Raw genomic sequence first — 20,601 nt, forward strand, 5'->3', positions numbered from 1 at the left:
ATACAAAAAGTATAAAGGGTAGATGCCTTCTGTCAGTAGTCATCATCATGAACAGTTTGATTTTTATCCTTGTTTTTGCTATATAAATGGGTGCATATTATAGATACTGTTCCAGTTTCATTATTTCTGCTTGGCAATAATTGCAAAAATAGCCATCCCTCCTCAAACCTATATAGGTCAGCTGTTCTCAGCCACGCATGGTTCTGTGTTCCCCAGGAGACACTGGGCAATGTCGGCAGACGCCTCTGGTTGTCACAACTTGACCGTGATGGTGCTACTGGTTTCTAGTGGGCAGAGGCCAGGGATGTTGCTAAACATTGTACAGTGCACAGGCCCCACCGCAGAGAATTATCCAGCCCCCAAATCTCAGTAGTGCCAAGGCTGGGAAACCCCACTGTCGGATTTACCTGTCTTTTTGTGTGTGTGTAATTTTTATTGGAGTTTAGTTGCTTTACAATGTTGTTAGTTTCTACTATACAGTAAAGGGAATCAGTTATACCGATACATATATCCACTCTTTTTTAGATTTCCTTCCCATGGAGGTCACCACAGATCATTGAGTAGAGTTCCCTGTGCTAAACAATAGGTTCTCCTTAGTTATCTGTTTTATACATAGTGTATATATGTCCATCCCAGTCTCCCAATTCATCCCACTCTTCTTCCCACCTTGGTACACATAACTTTGTTCTCTACGGCTGTGACTGTGTTTCTGCTTTGCCAGTACGTTCATCTGTATCACTTTTCTATATTCAACATATAAGTGATATGGGCTTCCCAGGCGGCACAGTGGCAAAGAATCCACCTGCCAGTGCAGGAGACGCAAGAAACACGGGTTTGATCCTGGGGTTGGGAAGATCCCCTGGAGGAGGAAATCGAAGTCCACTCCAGTCTTCTTGCCGGGAAAATTCCTTGGACAGAGGAGCCTAGCGGGCTACAGTCCATGAGTTTGCAAAGAGTCAGACATGATTGAGCATGCATAAGTGATCTTTCTTTTTCTCTTTCTGACTTAATCTCACTTTGTATGACAGTCTCTAGGTTCATCTAAGTCTCTGCAAATGGCACTATATTGTTCCTTTTTATGACCGAGTAGTATTCCATTTTATGTATGTATCGTGTCTTTATCTATTTCTCTGTCAGTGGACATGCTTCTATGTCGTGGCTGTTGTAAACAGCGCTGCAGTGAACATTGGGGTGCATGCATCTTTTTGAACTATGGTTTTCTCTGGATACATGCCCAAGAATGGGATTTTTGGGTCACATAATGGCAAGACAGTGAGATACATGTATACGACAGTTAGTTGAGTGGAATTTAGATGGTCTCTGGTTGTTCACAGTCACAAAAAACCCTGCAGAAGTGTCCTCATACGTGTATGCTCTCAGGTCCTTCTGCGGATTTTGCTGTTGGATACAATCTTGGAAGTTAAAATTGCAAGCTGGAAAGGTAGCGTGCCTTTTAGATTTTGATAGGTCCTGCCACGCCACCCTCCAAGCTGATTACGGTCATTGACGCTGCCACCGCAGACAGCTCACTCACCCACGCCTCCTCTCCTCAATTAACAAAGCGCATTTGATTTATTTTAAATAACTTTCCGTTGCACCTCCGTGTCCATTGACAGACACCGCTCTCTCTCACCGCAAATTCACTCCATTCCGCCAATAACTCTCGAATGGTGATTGATATTTTGCTGACAGTGGGTGTTTAAAGATGTTCGATGTCGGTGACAATAGGAAAAAAAATTCCATTAGTTCTTTCCATTTGGGTAATAGCAAGAAAGATAAAAGGCACGGCTTTGTCTTCCCTTATTGAAGGAGCGTTTAATCACGAGGCTCTAAAATGATTACACAGGCCCTCTGCTCGCCCTGGAGTTGATTTTACCTCCCCATTCCCACACACACTTTGAGACTCAGGGCTCACCCGTCATCCAGCTGCAGCCCTCTCTCAGGTGACCTCCTGCAAGGTGACCTCGGGATGTGTGGGCTGAAGCCCAAAAATGAGTGAAGTGCTGCACACTTTGCCTCTTGGGTTCAAGAAGGCAGTTTGCCTACATGCAGGACTAGGCGTCTTACTAGTTAAAGGAGATGCACAGCACAGAAGGGTGTGTGGGATTGATGACTTATCGTTCACATCCTTTAAACCTGGCCCTGTATTTGTTGGCTCATTAGTGCACCTTGACTGTCTGGTCCCCTGGGCTTGCGAATGCTTCCACCGACACTGGGACAGACCAGTGTGGAGCCTTTTCTGTTAGGCTCTGCTGGACAGGCTACAGAGCTGAGATCTGGTGCTCCCATCCTGAGATGCTCTTGAGCAGAGTTGGGTAGACCAGAGTTGAGAGGGTGATGCCTGCATGCTGGGGAGCTCAGGGAGGGATCAGGGGGAAGCCCAGCAGGAAAGTGTGTGTGTGTTCATGCATACTCTTGTACACAGGTGCAGTCCAGCGGGGGAAGAGGGAAGGGAGGGAAGCAGTCAGCCAGGCAAGGAAAAGCTGGAGGTGGCTCAGGTGGACGGAAGGAGTGGTGTGACTGTGGCCCATCTTCTGTCGTCACGTTTGCTCTACCATACAACACTTTCATCCCCAGAGTGGCCGTCAGTTCAGCCGGTGCTGGAGAGAGACAGGAGACAGTCTCACAGGGCAGCTTTGTGTTCAGCCACACTTGTGTCCCCTTTCCAGGCGAGGGGACTGGATGACCACCTGGCACCTGGGTATCACTTGGGCTTCTCAGCCAGGGCACCATGGAGGGGTGGTCAGGCCCTCGCCTGCCCCACAAAGAACAACCCTAGCTCAGCACCTAAACTCCCAGGGCCCATCAGAGGCACCCGAGGCCAGGGTTCCACTGCCCTCAATCCCAGGCTGAGGGGCTTAACCCAGCCTCCCCTCATCCCCCGAGAAGTGTTGCCAGACCCAAGATGACAGCATCCTTGCCAGGAGACCTCTGGGAAACCCCATTCCGGGGATCAGCCGCCTGGTTTGGAGACCGACAGACGCTTTGTCTCTTACTGTCAATGTAATTGCACGTGCTTGAAGGTGAGTGTGCAGGAGTGTGTATTACAAGGAAGGAGCCGTCCCCTCTCAGGCACTCCCAGGGTAACCATGCCTGGCCCTTGGGCCATATAGGTGCATGTAGTCACTCACAGAAGTATGTATGCATCACCCGAATCACTTTTTATTTTAAAATATACACATCTGTGCTTTTAAACAAGGATGGTCCTGTCTCATTGGATAGCTTCTCTTGCTCAGGGAGAAGCACAGATCTGTGTACAATTTGTCATTGCACACAAATCTGCTGGCAGTGCCTTCCTCGGTTGTCAGCCCCTTGGAGGGGGGACATTTAAGTGGTTCCCAGGGATTTTGCCTTTTCACCTGCAGTGGGCCTTCCTGTGCGCCTCTTTATACTTGAGAACGCTGTGATCCTTTATGCCATGCATTTCTTGTGTGCCTGCTCTCGGGAAGGTGCTGGGGATGCAGAGAATGAGCGATGGACCACTGGCGTTCTGGGAGGGAGAGGTGCAAGCCCCTAATGAGAGCTACAGAGGACCATGAAGCAGGCTTGGGGCATGGGTCCCAGGGACCAGGGCAGACACTGATGCAGACAGGATGCTTCCTGTGAGCATGCTTCCTGAGTAAGTGACACTGGAATGGAGACCAGGAAGGAGCAAGTGCAGGCTCGTGGGTAAGACCATTCCAGGCAGAAGGAGGGGCTCATGCAAAGGCCCTGGGGTAGGCTGTGTTTGGGCCCCTTACAGAGCATAAGGGCTTCCCTCCCTGCCTGGTAGCTCAGACAGTGCAGAATCTGCCTGCAATGCAGGAGATGCTTGCTCCATCCCTGGTCGGGAAGGTCCTCTGGGGAAGGGAATGGCAACCCACTCCAGTACTCTTGCCTGGAGAATCCCATGAACAGAGGAGCCTGGTGGGCAACAGTCCATGGGGTCGCAAAGAGTCGGACACAACTGAGCGACTCACACTTTCACTTTTTTTCAGAGAGCACAGAACAAAATTCTCATTATAGCAGAGAGAGCTAACAGCAGAGAATCCCAGGAAACCTGCATGTGGAGATAAATACCCAGGAGGTGATTTGTCTGGTCAGGGGTTCTCGCTTCAAAGTTTTGAGAGATTGTTACTTTGCCTTTCGGAGATGCTCCCAGCTTGCACTGTCTATTAGTTATGGTGCTGGCAAAGGGACCCACCTTGCTGGGTCTTCTCCAGCCACTGTGATTCCACTGCCCAGCTCAGGACAGGTGTGACCCAGGGCCTGGCATTCTGGGTTCCACATAATGAGGCTTCCCGGGTGTTCTCCTTGCAGAGGTTCCGTCAGCCTGAGTCTGTGGCTGCAAACTGACCCACACAGTTCTCACCACAGCCACATGGGATGGGGAATGGGTCAGCCCTCCTTGTTCTCTCCCTGCAATGAGGACACTAAGTGATGTGCCTGAGGTCACAGTTAAAGTGGCAAAGTTGGGATTCGAACCCAGGAATCTTGGGGGCACACTTTGTGTTCTGAATCAGTGCCCTGAATTCTGCCATGGGCAGCAAAGCGTGGAGCCCCAGGCCCCAGTGCAAGGCTTGCCCCCGCCCCCACCACACACAACACTGGACAGCGCCATGGACAGTATCTCATCGTTATGTGCTCCGCTATCAGGCGCCTGGCGCCCAGCTGCATGCTTGGCACAGAGTAGGGGCTGGGTAAGCGTACAGTCTGTCTTTAAAAATGAGGAAACTGGCCTAGATTTCTGCCCACCTCCCGAACCTTAAGAGAAAGATCCGTTCTTTTACTTACAAACGGTCTTACCCTAAGAAAATCAATGTGCCGTCAGGGGTGTTTGAAATGGCACCAGGAGTGATCAGAAAGTTATTCCTTTGACGTCTGGTTCAATTTTATTTGAAATTCCAGGTGGGGGGGGAAGGAGCTGGGTTCTTATTCAAATGCAGTGGGGGGGAGGGGCAGTAAATGAAGTGGCAGGAACCCCAGGCTGGCTGGGGCTCCTCAGAATGACAATGAGGCCTGCCCCGGCCAGTCTCATCCAGGCAGGCCTAACGAGATTAGATTTTCATAAATTTCAGACAGTGCCAATTCCTAATTCCTCAGTGTGCGGCCAGGAGGCCAGACAGGGCCGCCTGCACGGACTGCTTGTTAACCAGGGAGCGCGCCGGCTGCCCCTCCGCCCGGAGCAGACACAGGGCGGGGGGCGGTGGGGGGGTCGTCTGGTCTGGAAACCTCCTGTGGGCTGGCAGGAGCTGGGTGGACTCTGGCCCAGCTCTCCAGCCAGGGAAAGAGAAAAGATCTCCCGCATCCGGCTGCTTCTCCGACGATTAACTGAAAACACAGTGACGGTTGTGCCTACACGGTGCATGGCCAATTCTGCACCAGCCCTCTCCCCATTTACAGCCGAGAAGCAGCCAGCCAGGGGTTTGAACTGAGGCTCCTGCGTTTGGTTTAAGTCTGGCTCCATCACTCAGAACAGGGGGCCATAAACTTGGTTGCAAAAGAATTGCCTCTTTACCTTAACCACCCCTAACAGGAACACAGGTACCAAAACACAGGGCATCAGCAGCTACTTGCAGTCCGGTCGCCGGTAGAAACCACAGACTTCCTATTCATGGAAACCTGCCGGGTCGCATCTAATGTGATAGTATCCCAGGTCTCTTGTGTGATCCTGTTATGTTCTTCCTATATCGAAAGTCTGGTTGAGAGTTTGAGAACTATATTTTGATAGAGTTGGGTTCCTTTTAAAGCCTCACATGAATTTTTATTCAGTTTAATTTTATTTTAAAATGTGCATTCTGAGAGCTCATCCTGGCTCCCCCAGCGTGCGGGGAAGGAAGCCATGGGGTCAGGACTGCACTCTGACTCCTGGCCTGACAGAGCCGACACTGCCCCTCGGGAGTTTGGGGGACTAAGTGGGGAGGGATGTCCTGTCCTGGACAGGTGCTTATCACTCAGATAGAGACAGAGGAGAAGGCAGCTGTGTCTTTATGCAGTTTCATGGGAGGTGCCCAGAGCTCCCCCAAATGCATGGCACGAGGCCTATCTAACAACCATCCTGTGACTTTCCTCTGTGCTGGTGGGGAGGTGGGCACCACTGGCCAACATACTGGCTTCATGGACCACATGGCATGTGATGCTCTAGGCAGTCTTGATCTACCCTGGCAACCAGTCCCATTCCACACGAGCGCCTGACTTGAACCAACACTGTTCCTGACATTCTGGGACCACGGTACCCAGGACCATTGGGTGTGGGGCTGTCGGCCTAACCCATCCCTGAAAGCACAGGCTTGGGGGCTTGGGGTCTTGAACTGTGTGGCCTTTGGCCAGTTATCTCCCCGCTCACAGCTTCAGTTGCCTCATTTGTAAAGTTGGCGGTGGGGGTCATATTGGTGTCTATTTCACAGAGTCCCGCTGAGGGTTCAATAAGATGATACCCAAAGAGATTTGGGCCACACCTGGCCCTGAGGGGGCTCCCAGATGCTACCCCTCACTAGTGTCAGGTGAGCTGGGAAAGGACCAGAGACGCCCGTATGCACACCTCAAAGTGACTGCATCCGTCTTTGGAGGAGGAGACACAAAAACAGAGTCAGGCTGCTCCAATGAGGCGGACGAATCTGTTAATTTGAAGTTATTCACGAGGAAAGAAGACGGTCAATTAAATTAGAGTGACCTTACTTTGCATGTGGAAGATGGGCTTGGCCACCCCCAGAGAACTTGCCCCATCCATCACCGATCCCAAGGGGGAAATTACCAAGAAAAAGGACAGGACCGCTCCCCCATGTGTAAGTGGGCCTGACGCCCGGAACAGAATGAGGAAAGTGTGATGTTTCCTCCCCAAAGGCTCCTGTTCTCTGCGCAGGTCCTCGAAGCGGGAACCGGTGCCCGTAAGTCCAGCCCCCACCCTGGGTGACTTTTTCTGACTGATCCTGGGACAGAGGCCTGTGAAAGCATGCTCAGTGTTTCCAGGGCATCAGCCTGGATGAGGGGTTCCTGCTGTCCCAGAGGCATGTAGGGGGTTGTGACGATGCTAACAGTGGATCACCCACTGACTCCTGCCCTGTTCTGAACCCTTGACATGCACTTTTTCATCTTTTCTGGAGCTCTCGGGGGTGCATACGCCCAGGGTCACACAGCCAACAACTGGCAGATGCAGGCATCTTCTGAGGTGTTCCCCCATAGGAGGGGGAACTGACAGATACTTTGGGAAAGCTGGGAGCATTTAGCAGGAGATAAAGGCCTTTTCCCCTCTCGTTCCCTCAAGGAGGCTCTGGATTTGGGATCGGCCCTGCCCTTTGATCTGGAGGGACTTCTGTCTGTGCCTTGGTTGGCTCATCTGCACAGTAGCATGGTGGTGGCTCTCGTAGACCTGAGGGAGGTGGGCTCAGCGCAGGGCGGTGCACGTGTTGTACATGTTAGCATCCTGACTGTAGTCCCAGTGAGTGGTTGCTATGACAACAGGGAGTTTGGGCTGGGAACCAGCCCGCCACCCCCTCCTGCTCTGATTCCCCTTTATTTGTGACCAGGCTTTGCTGTGAGCCCCGTGGTCACAGGAGAGCGACTTGAACTGAGTGGGAGGCAGCGGTTGGACCTATCTCTTCAACCAGTGTGCTGGGCACTTGGCCCCGTGTCCAGGTAAAGGGAAGCCTGTGAGATCGAGGACGCTGAGGCAGGATCTGTATGGCTCTGCGTCTTGGGGGCTCCTCTCTTGGCTGGAAGTCTAGAAGCCACCCATCCTGTAGACTTTGGCTGCTCGTTGCTTTTAAAACTCTTTGAATATGCTGCCAGCGTTAAAGGCTAGGCGGCTTCACCAACAGTTTCTAGGTTCTAGAGAGATTGGCAGTTGTGGCTGCACTGGCCCAGCCTGCCTGGGGCTGTCTGGTCTGCTGGGGTTTCAGCTAGCAGTGCATGTCTGGAGCACTCTGTGGGCCTGATGAGGAGGAGCTCTTGCTCAATTAATGATGCCTGCAGTGGAGCAGGAGTGAGGAACTGGGCATAAAGATCCACAGGGGCCAGGCAGGTGAGGTCAAGCAGAACTAGGGCCCAGGTGGAGCTTGGGGCAAGTGGACAGCACAGCCCGTGTTAAGAGGGCCACCCACAGCTCTGTTTGTTACTTTGGATGGGACGGGACTATGGATGCAAATGCCCTTAGGCCCCCCATTTGCCCCGTATTCCAGCAGATACTTTCTGATGCATGTCCCAGAGAGGTGGGTTCATGTCCCCTGAAGGCAGAGTCTCCAGGAAGGAGACTGACTTTCACACTCAGGGTATGAAAGTTCACTGTGCTATCCAGGGGACCAGAGCCCCCTCACCCCATGGCCAAGGTCAAGACACCCAGCCTAGGCTTATTTTTGCCTTATGGGTTGGGATGAATCACCAGCTGGCTGGGGGGCCTCTCCTGACCCCCTCAATCCCCCTGTCCCCGTGCTTCCATGTCTTTGTGCATGCTCAGTTGCTCAGTTGTGTCCAATTCTGTGTGACCCCATGGACTGTAGCCTGCCAGGCTCTCTGTCCATGGGATTCTTAAGGCAAGAATACTGGAGTGGGTTGCCATGCCTTCCTCCAGGGGATCTTCCTGATCCAGGGGTCGAACCCATCACTTACGACTCCTGCATGGGCAGGTGGAGTCTTTACCACTAACACCACCTAGGAAGACCCTGTATCTTTGCACACCCTGGAATATCCAGCTGGGTCCTGCTTGACCCTCTCTCTTCAGACATGTGGGTTTGGACTGTCCTTGTTTGCTTTGGCTGGTGTGCTTGGGAGCCCCTACTAACCATGGTCACCTTGGTTCAACTCATGGTTCCCTGAGTGCTGGCCATGTGGGCCCCCACACGGCCTCCCCCTTCCACGTGGGGAAACCGGTATGGACTCAGAGTGAGTGAGGGTCACAGAGCCAGCCTGGGCATCCCCATGGAGTGCTGTGCCGGCCCCGGAGCCGCCTCAGGGACTCTGCAACCCTTAGGAGTCTCCCCTCCCTTCTGGCCACGACCCCAGGCCTCTGGCTTCCAGAATAGAGCCTGGAAGCGCTTCATGGTCTCCTGAGAATTTCGCCCCATCGTCCCCCATGTGGATTTGTGTGGGGCTGTGGCCCAGGAACCAGTGTGGCCGCATTAGTGCCTTCAGCACCCTGGGCTCCTTTCTGGGGGTGATTCTCTGACACTGCACCCCAAAAATCAGGTCCTCCTGCTCTTTGGGGGTCGGGAGAGCTGTGGGCTGTATTCACGCCCACTCAGCCCGTGGGGCCTCATCTGTTGCCCCATTTGGGCGCCTCCAGCCCTGTTGCCTTCACCACCGGATGTCACCTGGAGGAGGGCCTGGGATGGAGACGCAGACACCTCCCTTGCTTCAGGTCAGGCGTGGGCAGGGCCCCTGGAGACGGGCGGAGGAGGCAAGGGTGCCTACCCCCAGGCCCGGGCCGGGGTGAAGAGTGCATGCTGTTGGGGGAGGGGTTGCAGGCCCCTCTGAGGAGGGGGCGTGGGTGTTGCACAAAGCCAGCTTGTGTGTCCCCTGAATGGGCAGCTTTATCCCAGGCCCTAGCGCACAGGCCCCGGACCAGCCTGTCTGGGGAGGCAGGAGGTGTGGCCACAGTCACTGGGTTCAGGCCAACGTCCTGGCCTTTGCCAGCTCAGGCCCCGCACCCTCCTGGCGGGAAAGGGAACGAGTCCCTCTGAGGGTTTGAGGATTGTCCGATTTCCCGCCAGGCGGGGCCCAGCCTTCTCAGGCATCAGGAAGGACTCGCCAAAGTCCCTGGCTACTTCATCGTCCGTCCTGGTCCCTCCCAGGGCAAGATAAGGGTGTGGCTCCCACCCCCACCCCCCAGGTTGGAGCTAGGGCCTAGGCTCCAGATGGAATTCTGGGTTCAGTGGTGGACATCCAATGAGGGAGTCAGCAGCGAGGAGCCTGTCACATGACCTGAACCTGGGTCCCCTCACCTGTGAGACGGGATGATGAAAAAGCACCCGTATATACGCTCAGCCCTGCACAGAGATGCTCAGCTCTGGCACGTTCTTTGTCCCTATAGTCCTATGGACTGTAGGATATTAAGCAGCACCTTGACTCTCACCCTCTAGATTTTGGGAGCACCCTCGGTTGTGTTACTAGTATCACCAATCTGAGCCACTAGTGTCCTCAGACATTGCCACGTGTCCCCTAGGGGGCAGACCCACTCAACTAACAGCATCAGGCAGACTTTGGCACGTCTGGGCAAAAAGGCTTAACGTGGTGGGAGAAGGTGGATGTCCTGCAGAGCCTGGGCAGGAAGAAGGGGCGGCCAGGGCTCCAGAGAGGGCTGTGGGCGGGCTGCGTGCGGAGGGGTTCTACTGAACCAGCAGGAACGTCCACCCGGGACGCGTCGATCTCCCGCTGGAAGCGGAGGCTGGTGGCAGGAGGGGCTGCCCTCGCAGGCTCTGGCCGGGCCCCGGGTGAGTGGCACATGGCACATCGTGACACAGCGCACCTCACTGCCTGCTTTCCAGGCCCCACCTTCGCCCGCCCCCACTCCTCCAACTTTTGTGTGTCTGTCTGAGAAGAGGAAGCGCTGAGTCAGTGGCACCGAGCTTGAACCTGTACCCCTGGGGAGACCTCGGCTAATTGCCTGTCAGTGCCAGGGCGGAGGGGAGGGTCTTCCTGCCTGCCCTCTGGGATCTGGGGAGGCACATTTCCTGGCTCGCCCATGGGCAGCCTTGAACCAGGGGAGGCTGGCTGTGCCCCCCGCCCCCCCCCCCCCCACCGCAGCCAGGTCACTGCCCAGGCCCCCAGCCTCTCACCCACCACTGCTGGGGGCTCTGCTGGCATGGCGCATGGCCAGCTGCCGATCGGCCCCGACACAGACCCGCTCGAGTCAGCAGAAACCGCCCCGACTCTGGCAGGATCAAAATAACCTCTTTCCTTTTCCAGCACTTGAGGGTTTTTCCGCTTTCTGGGGGGAAAAAAACAAAATAACCCGAAAAAAAGAAATGAGAGTTGCAGTGTTTGCAACCTCCCAGAATGTGGTTTTTCTGAGGCCTCTTCCTGGAAGTGGGGGTGGCCCTCATACCCTCCGGTCCTGGTCAAGGGTGGTGTCTCTGTGCGTCTTGTGTGTATGATAAATGTCTAAGTATGGGTGTGTTATCTGTGTTTGTGTGTATGGGTGTGTCAGAGTGTTGGGGTGTACAGGGATGTTGGGGTGTGTGTTGCGGTGGGTGGGTGCTCAGGAAAATTGCCCCAGCCCCTGCCTGCTCTGGGGTCCCCAGGGTCTCACGTGTCCCCTTGGTCTTGCAGCGGAGCTGGAGTTCGTTGAGATCACCATCATCGTGGTGGTGGTCATGGTGATGGTGGTGGTGATCACGTGTCTGCTGAGCCACTACAAGCTGTCCGCTCGCTCCTTCATTGGCCGGCACAGCCAGGGCAGGAGGAGGGAAGATGCCCTGTCCTCGGTGAGTGCCTGAGCTTCCAGGGGCCTGGACGCCCCCATCAAGTGTGCGTGGGGTTGGGGTTGAGTGCTCACAATTGGGGCAGACGCAGCGGCTCCCAGCAGGGTGGGACCTCGCCCTCCCCCAGATCTCAGCACCCACAGCCCCCGTCATTCGCCTGCGCCTTCGGGCCGCCCCTGCCCGCCGACGGGTGTTCCTCAGCAGATGCACCAGGAGGCGGTGCAGAGTCCATTACTAAACAGTTTCCATCTCCACACCTGTGAGGCGGAGTGTAACAACCTGGACAGGAGCAGCTGTGACCGGCAGACTGCGGATCGCAGAGAGGGCAGCCCAGGGGCTCTGCGGGGAGCACGTCCCTGAGCCTGTGTTGGCCGGGCGCTGGGGGAAAGTGATAGAATCAGGCCCGGGCGGCCAGCGTGGCCTCTCAGCTCTGAGGGACACCTCTGGTGCCCAGAGTCTGTGGGACTGAGCCGCATCAGGCTGGCAGGCCTGTTCCTGGCAGGTGCGGGCATCTCCGCCTGTGTAAGGCTTCCGTGCATCACCAGGCTGCCAGGGTGAGGAGCGTGTTTGCTCAGGTCCCTCGAGCAGGAACATGGGGTGCCCCGACCCCGAGGCCCCGTGTGCCCGGAGGGCGTTGTGCTACTGCTTGGAAGCATCTGAGGCTCACCTGTGGGTTTATTTGCTGTTGCCCAAGTGGTGGCGCCAGCAGCTGCACTGCCACATCTTACAGAGGAGAAATTGGGGCTCAGAGAGGTGGGAACACTTGCCCGAGGCCACACAGCTTCTAAGCGACAGCTTGAGGCCTATTTTACCCCTGCCAGATCCTGGTGCAAAAGAGGGCACTTTGGACAAACGGGAAGCCCAAGCTGTGCTCCAGGGCAGCATTTCACCCCTTCCGAGCCTCATTGTGCACATCTGTAAAATGGGAGGGGCTCGCCTCTCTCCTGCCCCCGCCCCCACGGCCATAGGAAGGGTGAGGTCAGTGGTGAGAGCCGGGGAGATGGCAGAGGTTCCCGTGTGAGGGATCCTGGTCACCATGGAAAGGGGACAGCCATATGGGCAGCACTGGGACTTCGTGCCCAGATGGAGGCCAGGATCCAGGTTCTGGTTCCTGAACATCTGAGGCTAAAAGAAAGTACCCCTCGACATCTACCAGCCACCTGCATGGGCCCCTGGGGATGCCCGGCTGGGTAAACACAGCAGCTTGTTAGACCTGAAGTAGGTGTGGCGGCTCCCCTGGGGCCCCTGCTAGACAGGGCACATCCGCAGAATCTTGGGGCCCCGTGACCTCCCAGAGAGACCCAGAGACAGCCGTTGTCTGCTTGGCGCAGGGCCCACCCCTGGCATGGCCGTCCTGTGGCCTCTTTTCAGGGTGACCCCTGGGAGTTCATTTCCTCATCTGTCAGAGGGTGGGGTTCATGTTCAGGTAAGCCCTGTGCCCTGAGACTGCACGTCCCAGCTGGCGCTGCACTAGAGAAGCTAGAAAATACCGCATGATGATGACAACGGAGATGCCAGCCACTGCAGTGACAGACTGCAGCTTGAAGTCTGCAGTTGAGGGCAGGTCGGGGGTCACCTGAGTATAGATAGACCTGGGCTGGCTGCCCGCTCTATCAGGTTCTCTTGGCTCATTCCCATGGACTCTTACTGTGGCTGCGTTCACCCAGCAGCAGGCTTGTTAGTGGCGTGACAGACCCCCTGGCCCTTGATGGAGTCGGCTTTCAGACCCCGATCTAGATGGGGAAGCCAGGGGCAGGCTAGACAGGCTTTCCAGGGATGCTTTTAGGAAGAGAAGGAGGTGTTGGGGAGTGGAGGGGGCGAGAGAAGGAGCTGCCAGAAGCAGAACGTGGGTCTGGCACTGGTACCTGGAAAGGTGTCAGGGCCATTCACTGAGTCAGGGAACAGGGTAAGTTAAGACTCAGCCGGTGGGCAGGTGCAGGGCAGCAAGCTGATGCTGGGTTACTCATAGCGGGGCCGGGCTGGCACAGGAGCAGAGATGCTGTGGGAGCCTGGGGAGGGGCCTCTGGTGGGTGGGTGGTCCTTGGAAGCCTCCCTGGAGGAGGAGGTGACCTCCAAGTGCACAAGTTGGAGTTAGTCAGGTGACAAGGATGGCGGTGATTCTGGGGTCTGCAGTGGGGCCTCCCAGCATTGACTGGTGTATTCCTAAGCTCCCTGGTGGAGACTCCCTGGGCTAGTGGGTGGGCAGAGATGGTTTGAACCTTGGATGGAGGGCCTCACAGAGGGGTTTTAGGCGAGTTCACATTGATCCAAGCTGACCTTGGCTGCTTGCACCGCTCTCCAGGGCTCCCAACTTGAATGGGGAGCAGGTGGGTGTGCTTCCTCTGTTTTCCTGATGCCCCTGGGCTGTGCCAGGGGTCCACCCGGGGCCACAGAGCCTGCTAGGGCCGGCTTGAGTCCGACTGCGTCTGGAGGCAGCAGAAAAAGTTTGGATCCCAGCCCTGCCTCTTACCAGCTGGGCTGATGCCGTTCAGCTACACTGTGTTTTGTCAGGAGAGTTGAGTTAGTGCTTTAAAGAGCTGAGCACAGTGTCTGGCACCAAGGCATCCCTAACATCAGTACCGAAACGGCCTGGGTGACCATATTAACAGCAATGGTATGTGTCTGCCCTCTGTATCCACACACTGGGAATAAACTACACCCCAGAGAGTCTGTGTCTGCTAATTGCTTTCCTGACGGGACGGTTTTGAGACTCACAGAGCCGCCTAGCGGCCACATAGGAAATTGCACTCTTCCAGGCAGCTTCCCCCGCTCCCCATCCCCCAAGACTGCAGGTGATAACCGCCTGACCTGGGAACCCTCAAGAAAACAGGTCTCCAAGGAAACTTTGGGGTGATGGATATGTTCATTATCTTGATTGTGGCCTTCTACCCATACAGGAAGGATGCCTCTGGCCCTCAGAGAGCACGGTGTCAGGCAATGGAATTCCAGAGGTGAGTCCTAGCGCTGCCTACCCTCCATCACTCCCGCAAGTGATGGAGGGGGACTCCCTTCATCCCCTGCCCCCAAGGCTGCTGTCGTGGACGCCCCCCTGCCCGGTAGCTCCCCTTCCCCAGGTCGGAGGCTCCTCCCCTGTTAGTAGAGTGGCTGGTCGAGGCCCACTCCTACTCTTCTCTGAAGAATCCTGGGATGGTCCCCGCTGGGACATTGTGCGCTCCCCACCCCCAGCAAGCAGCCCTCAGCCCCTGCGACACCGAAGGACTCGGGCTGCCCCTCTCGCCACTGTGTGACACTTCAGGGCTCTCCAGGCATCAGGCACTGACTGGACTCCGGGCTCCGCTCCCTACCCCCATCCTCACTCCCCAGAGAGCAGAGTCATAGGCAGCACCCCCACCAACACCACAACACCCCCACCCCACCCCCGGTTGGGCCCTGCTGCGCTTGGGGGAGGGACCCTCACTTGGCTCTTGCCCTCCAGCCGCAGGTGTATGCCCCGCCCCGGGCCGCCGACCGCCTGGCTGTGCCCGCCTTCGCCCAGCGGGACCGCTTCCACCGCTTCCAGCCCACCTACCCGTACCTGCAGCACGAGATCGATCTGCCGCCCACTATCTCGCTGTCGGATGGGGAGGAGCCCCCGCCCTACCAGGGCCCCTGCACGCTCCAGCTGCGGGACCCCGAGCAGCAGCTGGAGCTGAACCGGGAGTCGGTGCGCGCACCCCCGAACAGAACCATCTTCGACAGCGACCTGATGGAAAGTGCCATGCTGGGCGGCCCGTGCCCTCCCAGCAGTAACTCGGGCATCAGCGCCACGTGCTACGGGGGCGGTGGGCGCATGGAGGGCCCGCCCCCCACCTACAGCGAGGTCATCGGCCACTACCCCGGCGCCTCCACCTTCCAGCACCAGCAGAGCAGCGGGCCGGCCTCCTTGCTGGAGGGCACCCGGCTGCACCCCGCACACATCGCCCCCTTGGAGAGCACAGCGGCCTGGAGCAAAGAGAAGGATAAACAGAAGGGGCACCCCCTCTAGGAGTCCCGAGGGCGGGCCGGGGCCGCAGTAGGTAAAACCGCAAATCACTCCGCACTTCTTGAGAGAAAAGAGAGAGGAGGCCGGGGCGACACACACAAAATGCGACGCGTAACCATCCTCCTCCCCCCTCCCCCACCTCTCTGTGTATAAATATTTACGTGTTCTGTCTGGTCTGAATGCACAAGCTAAGAAAGCTTGCAAAAACAAAAAAAGGCAAAAAAAAAACACACCCCACGTTTCTTTGTTGAGCTGTGTCTTGAAGGCAAAAGAAAAAAAAATATATTCTACACTAGTCTTTTCTGTTTCTAGTTGAGCTGCGTGCGTGAATGCTTACTTTCTTTTGTTTGTTTATGATGATTTCACTTAACTTTAAAGACATATTTGCACAAAACCTTTGTTTAAAGATCTGCAATATTATATATATAAATATATATAAAATAAGAGAAACTGTATGTGCGAGGGCAGGAGTATTTTTGTATTAGAAGAGGCCTATTACAAAAAAAAAGTTGTTTTCTGAACTAGGAGAGAAAAAAAAATGGCAATTTTTGAGTGCCAACTGAGAAAGTGTGTATTACCTTGTAAAGAAAAAAAACTACAAAGCAGGGGTTTAGAGTTATTTATATAAATGTTGAGCTTTTGCACTATTTTTTAATATAAATATGTCAGTGCTTGTTTGATGGAAACTTCTATCCACGTGTGTCAAGACTTTTAAGGGAGAAATGTCGGGATTTCCCGGTCGACTTCAGGCAGAGCGTGGGCTCCACGCTGGGGCTGGAGAGAGGCTTCCCAGGGCTGACCTCCTGCACAGTGGAAGCTTCCATCTAGTGATAGGTTATTACCTCGGTCTACATTCCCTCCTGAAGGAGACGTGTTTAGCCCTCCTCTGGGCCACGACAGCCTTTGGATTGCAAATGAAATAGGAAAAGTTAACTCCAGGCCCCAAGTTCCAGGAAGGTGGGCTTTGCTCTTCCCGAAATGAAGATTAACTGTTACTGAAGGAATCTTAGTTTGTTTTTTTTTTCTCTCTCTCTTCTTTTTTGAACCATGAAGGTCCCCATAGGAAGGGGCTCGCCTAGGTGCTCCCTGCCTGCATCGCCAGGGCCCTGCCAGAGGCACTTAGGTGGTTCAGGCGTGCCGGATGCTTCGGCAGTTCAGTGGCCCCACACTGCGCCAGCTGAGGTGGGTGCAGCCTGCTGGCATGTAGGAAAGGCCCAAAGGACTAGCCACGTGACCTCACCCCTGTCTTTATATCGGTTCTCATGTAACAGGCCCATAACCAGAAGACCAGAGACGAAAGAGCGGTATGCCCAGGTTTCTCCCAGGACACTGCGAAAGGGTGAAAGCGAGAAAAACCGTCAAACCAACACAGACTCAAGCTTTAGGATGTAGAAGCAGAATTCTTCCCCTTCTCCTCTCTTTTCGCATTTCATTCCCTTCCCCGTGGAAACCATCGTTTTTGGTGTCTTTGTGTGTCTGTGTTTTCACAAGCGTCTTTGTCAGACACAACTCTTGTTTACCAGGATTTTACCGCTTAGATATTGATGGGATCCCTCGCTGGTGGCGTGCATGTGTGCAGATAGAGATGACGGGGAGAGAGTTGAGCAAATGAGAGTCCTTCCTGCCACCAAGGACGGGCTCATATTCCATGGGGTGATGCCCCCGGCAGGAGAGTAGACCCCCCCCCCCGCCCCGCCCGCCCATCCTGCAGAGGTATCTCTTCATTTTCAACAGAATCCCAAGTAGCCGGTTAACAGAAAAGAAAAGGATAAGAGGCAATAACTATTGTTTTAAACAACCTTTTTTATTACTTGAAAAACTTGAGAACAGTTTTGAAGTTCTGACCATTTGAACTATTTCTATCATGTACCTTTTAAGAACATGGTGACCAATAGGTGACCGAGGTGTCTGAGTGCCCGCTCACCAGCCTGTCAGAAAGTTCTGGTCCCTTGACAATAAAACCTGCCTCTCTGTGGGGTCTTCAGCCTAACCTCTGCCTCTCTCTCTCGAAGATTCTTTGTAAAGGTCATTCATGCAGAGACATCCCTAGAGTTTGTCCTGAAAGGTACAGGGACACATTTATAAAGTTTTTAAAAAAAAAAAACGTATCTTTCCTTTATGTGAAGCATCTCCCTAGTGCCTTACTGAGGAAGCGGTTGACCCCTTCTGTCCTCAGGCAGCAGCGTTCCTGGACAGCGCCCCTACTCACCTGGGCCTGCCTTTCCCACTCGTGGGCGACAGAGGTGACTGCTTTAAAAACACACCCATCACCCTCGTGCGTGTCCCACCCGCCCTCCCTCCACCCTGGCTGTGCCTCCCTTGGGCAGGCCACCCCTCCAGCCTCCTGTCCGTACTTAACTCCCATCTGGGTCAAAAACCTAGATGCGGACCTTGTTATTAGCGTTAGATGAAGGCCAGACCGAGGTGTCCCCAAGGTCCCCCTGAGGTCCTTCCTCTTGAGCCAAAACTTGCATCTTGTTTCTGGGGTTGGGGGCGGGGGAGGTGTGGTCTGCATTTGCCAGATGGGCAACGAATTAGAAAAGGCAGCAGGGGAGGGGGTTACTGACTTCAGCTGGCTTGAGGGCAGAGCATCCCCCTCCTTATGCCCCAGTATTGCAGTCCAGTCCTCGATGCCACAGCATCACGCCTGGGCTCCGTGCCCAGCAGACGACAGTTGCAGAAGTTCACGGTGGAGCAACTTGTCGGGGCCAGGGCACCTCCCACGAAGACCACGGGTGTGTTTCTGCAGAGCTCTTGGTTTCCCTGCCGAACCCGGAACCCTGAGGATACATCCTTCCTCTTGGTGTTGGCTGTCATGCTCTTATTCTTGAAAAGCCTTTGAGCATCCCTTGGGAGGGCCCCCTTTTCCAGGAGAAGGTGGAAGGGGAGGGGTCCTTGGCAGTGGCTGGTTGGAGGGGGACCAGGCTGGGCTCAGAGAAGGTGGCGGAGCTCAGCTTTTTCTACTCGCGTTATTTCCCTGTTTGTCCATCATCACGTTTCCTCTGGAGGAAAACTTTCCCCCGCAAAGCCCAGGTCTACACAGACGGCCTTAGCAGAGTGCACTCAGAGCCGTCCGCGTCCTCACGTTTTTGCCAGGAGCTGAAAGTGACTCCCCTCCACGTCTAGCGAACACCGGGGCAGGCCGAGGACCGAACCCATTCCCCTCCTTGTCTGTCTGCTCTGTGAATTGTACGTTTCAGAGAATTTTTTTTTTCTACATGCAACACCAAGCTTCCAGATCCATAAAACATCCCGGTGATAAAGGAGAGAAAAATATTTTGTTCAGTTTGGTTTTCCGGAAACTGCACTTCAAATTTTGCTGTACTATAGAGCTCAGAAGGACCCGCTGCGCCCTCATTTGCCTGCCTGATTCCACGGTGGTTGTGCTGATGGCGACGCTTTTACGTTGCTCCCTTGGTGTTGGAACCGCTCTCTTTTGCAGCCCCGTTTCCCGAGTTCTGTTCAAGTTACATGTGTGTAAACTCCGTGGCACGCTGGGTGCAGTGCCCACGTTGCTGCTGCGTAAGACTCTGTATTTGGATGCCAATCCACAGGCCTGATGAAATCGCTTGTTGTGTATCAGTAATCATTAGTGGCAATGATGACATTCTGAAAAGCTGCAATACTTATACAATAAATTTTACAATTCTTTGGAGCCAGGCTCTTCTGCTTTCTTGAACTGCGTTGCTTTCCCCTGGCCCCTCTGCTGCCCTCAGCACCAAATCCTGGGTGCCTTTCGAGGGCAGGAAGCACATTCCTCGGAGATGCTGTGTGGCCTTGAGCAATTCTATCAGCCTCTCTGTTTTAGTTCAGGCAGCATTCAGGGCACTCAGTGAAAGCACTTGCACAGGCAGGCATTGGGTCTCATGGGGGTAAAGAGTTTGCAAAACATTGTATATTTCCTCTTGGGATATCATCTGCCAGGAAGTGATGAAAACTGATAAGAGATGCAAGAAACTGTCTCAGGTGGGGCTCTTCCCAGAGGCATGTACTTGTGTGAAGATAGGTATCAAGGTTGTGCTGCCAAAGGAGACAATGAAGGGAGTCAGGAAAAGGGCAGAGGGAGAAGTTGTGCAAGGGGGACTGTTTTAGGCAAAGCCCCAGCCTCAGGCTGATCTCCAGGGAATCTGTGGGAAGCTCTGAGATGTGGATCCACGCCCCATCCCCCCAGGAGAGGCAGTCTCTCAGATGCCCCGGTTCTTCCTGCCTAAGGCGGGGCAGAAAGGGGTCCCCCAGGTCCCAGGGTGGCCCCCTGAGGATGTTCCCAGGTGCAGATCCTTAGCAGCCACTCTTGTGGAAGCAGGGATGACATGCCAGAGGGTCTAAGTGAGGCAGTGCCCACTACACTTACTGTTATTACTTCCCTGGTGGTGCAGATGGTAAAGAATCTGCCCACAATGTGGGTAGACCCAGGTTCGATCCCCTGGAGAAGGGAATGGCAACCTGCTCCAATATTCTTGCCTGGAAAATTCCATGGACAGAGGAGCCTGGCGGGCTGTAGTCCATGGGGTTGCAAAGAGTCAGACACAACTGAGCAACTAACACTTTTCATGTCTGTTCAAAGTTGTTTTTCTTTTTTTCTAATCTGCCAAAACTGAGTTGATCTCCAGGGATGAACACTTTGGCCTCATTCCAGGGTTTTGTAATCTCCTGGCCATAGAGCCCTATGATCAGAACACACCTCTGCCTTACCTGTTCCCCTTATCTAGTGAAGATAAGCCTCAGATTATAAAGAACTGGGGAGACACCAAGAGAGCTCGTTACTCTCGGCTGGTGAGAGCGGGGACCACGGTGCTGTGCCCAGCCCAGCTCTGGAACCCAAGCGCCTCTCACTGGTGGCCACTCCCCTTGCTGACCCTCGGTCACCTGGTCTGCAGAATGGGTTAACAGCAGTGCTTGTGAGGCGGGGTCTGATTGGATAATGCCAAAGAGTGCCTGGCAGACGTAAGTATTAGCCACTTATTAATAACAGGCTCTCTGGGACAGTTTTCATAACACTTAATATCCCTCGAAGCTTCTGGATTAGTTTTCAGGTCCCAAGCACACAGACAACACCACCTCCCCAAGCCGTAGTGTCTGAGTAGAGCTTGTCCCCCGCCTGAGAGGGGAGTCACGAGTTCTAACCAAAAAGATGACACCCCTCCCCACTTTGAGTTTAGCTAAAGCAGACATTGTTGTGTTGGCCCAGTAATGGCTGAAACCACTATAGCTGTTCCTTACCGAAGG

At 54.6% G+C, this 20,601-nt stretch overlaps 1 protein-coding gene across 6 annotated transcripts in view; it reads left to right on the forward strand.

The window, feature by feature from the left end:
- Window positions 1–19,030, forward strand: part of PMEPA1 (prostate transmembrane protein, androgen induced 1) — a 57,769-nt gene extending 38,739 nt beyond the window's left edge. For 4 of the 6 annotated variants that reach the window (XM_065921736.1, XM_065921734.1, XM_065921733.1 and 1 more), the window contains exons 2-4: window positions 11,242–11,396; window positions 14,291–14,344; window positions 14,830–19,030. In XM_065921736.1, the coding sequence (XP_065777808.1) occupies window positions 11,286–11,396; window positions 14,291–14,344; window positions 14,830–15,378 (714 nt within the window). In that variant the 5' untranslated portion in view covers window positions 11,242–11,285 and the 3' untranslated portion in view covers window positions 15,379–19,030. Of the gene's footprint in view, window positions 1–11,035; window positions 11,048–11,118; window positions 11,147–11,241; window positions 11,397–14,290; window positions 14,345–14,829 lie in introns of those variants that run through there. The other 2 variants (XM_065921737.1, XM_065921738.1) reach the window with 2 other exon arrangements.
- The last annotated feature ends 1,571 nt before the right edge of the window (window positions 19,031–20,601 follow it).

The sequence above is a fragment of the Muntiacus reevesi genome, chromosome 2, assembly GCF_963930625.1.
Source record: "Muntiacus reevesi chromosome 2, mMunRee1.1, whole genome shotgun sequence".
NCBI lineage: Eukaryota > Metazoa > Chordata > Mammalia > Artiodactyla > Cervidae > Muntiacus > Muntiacus reevesi.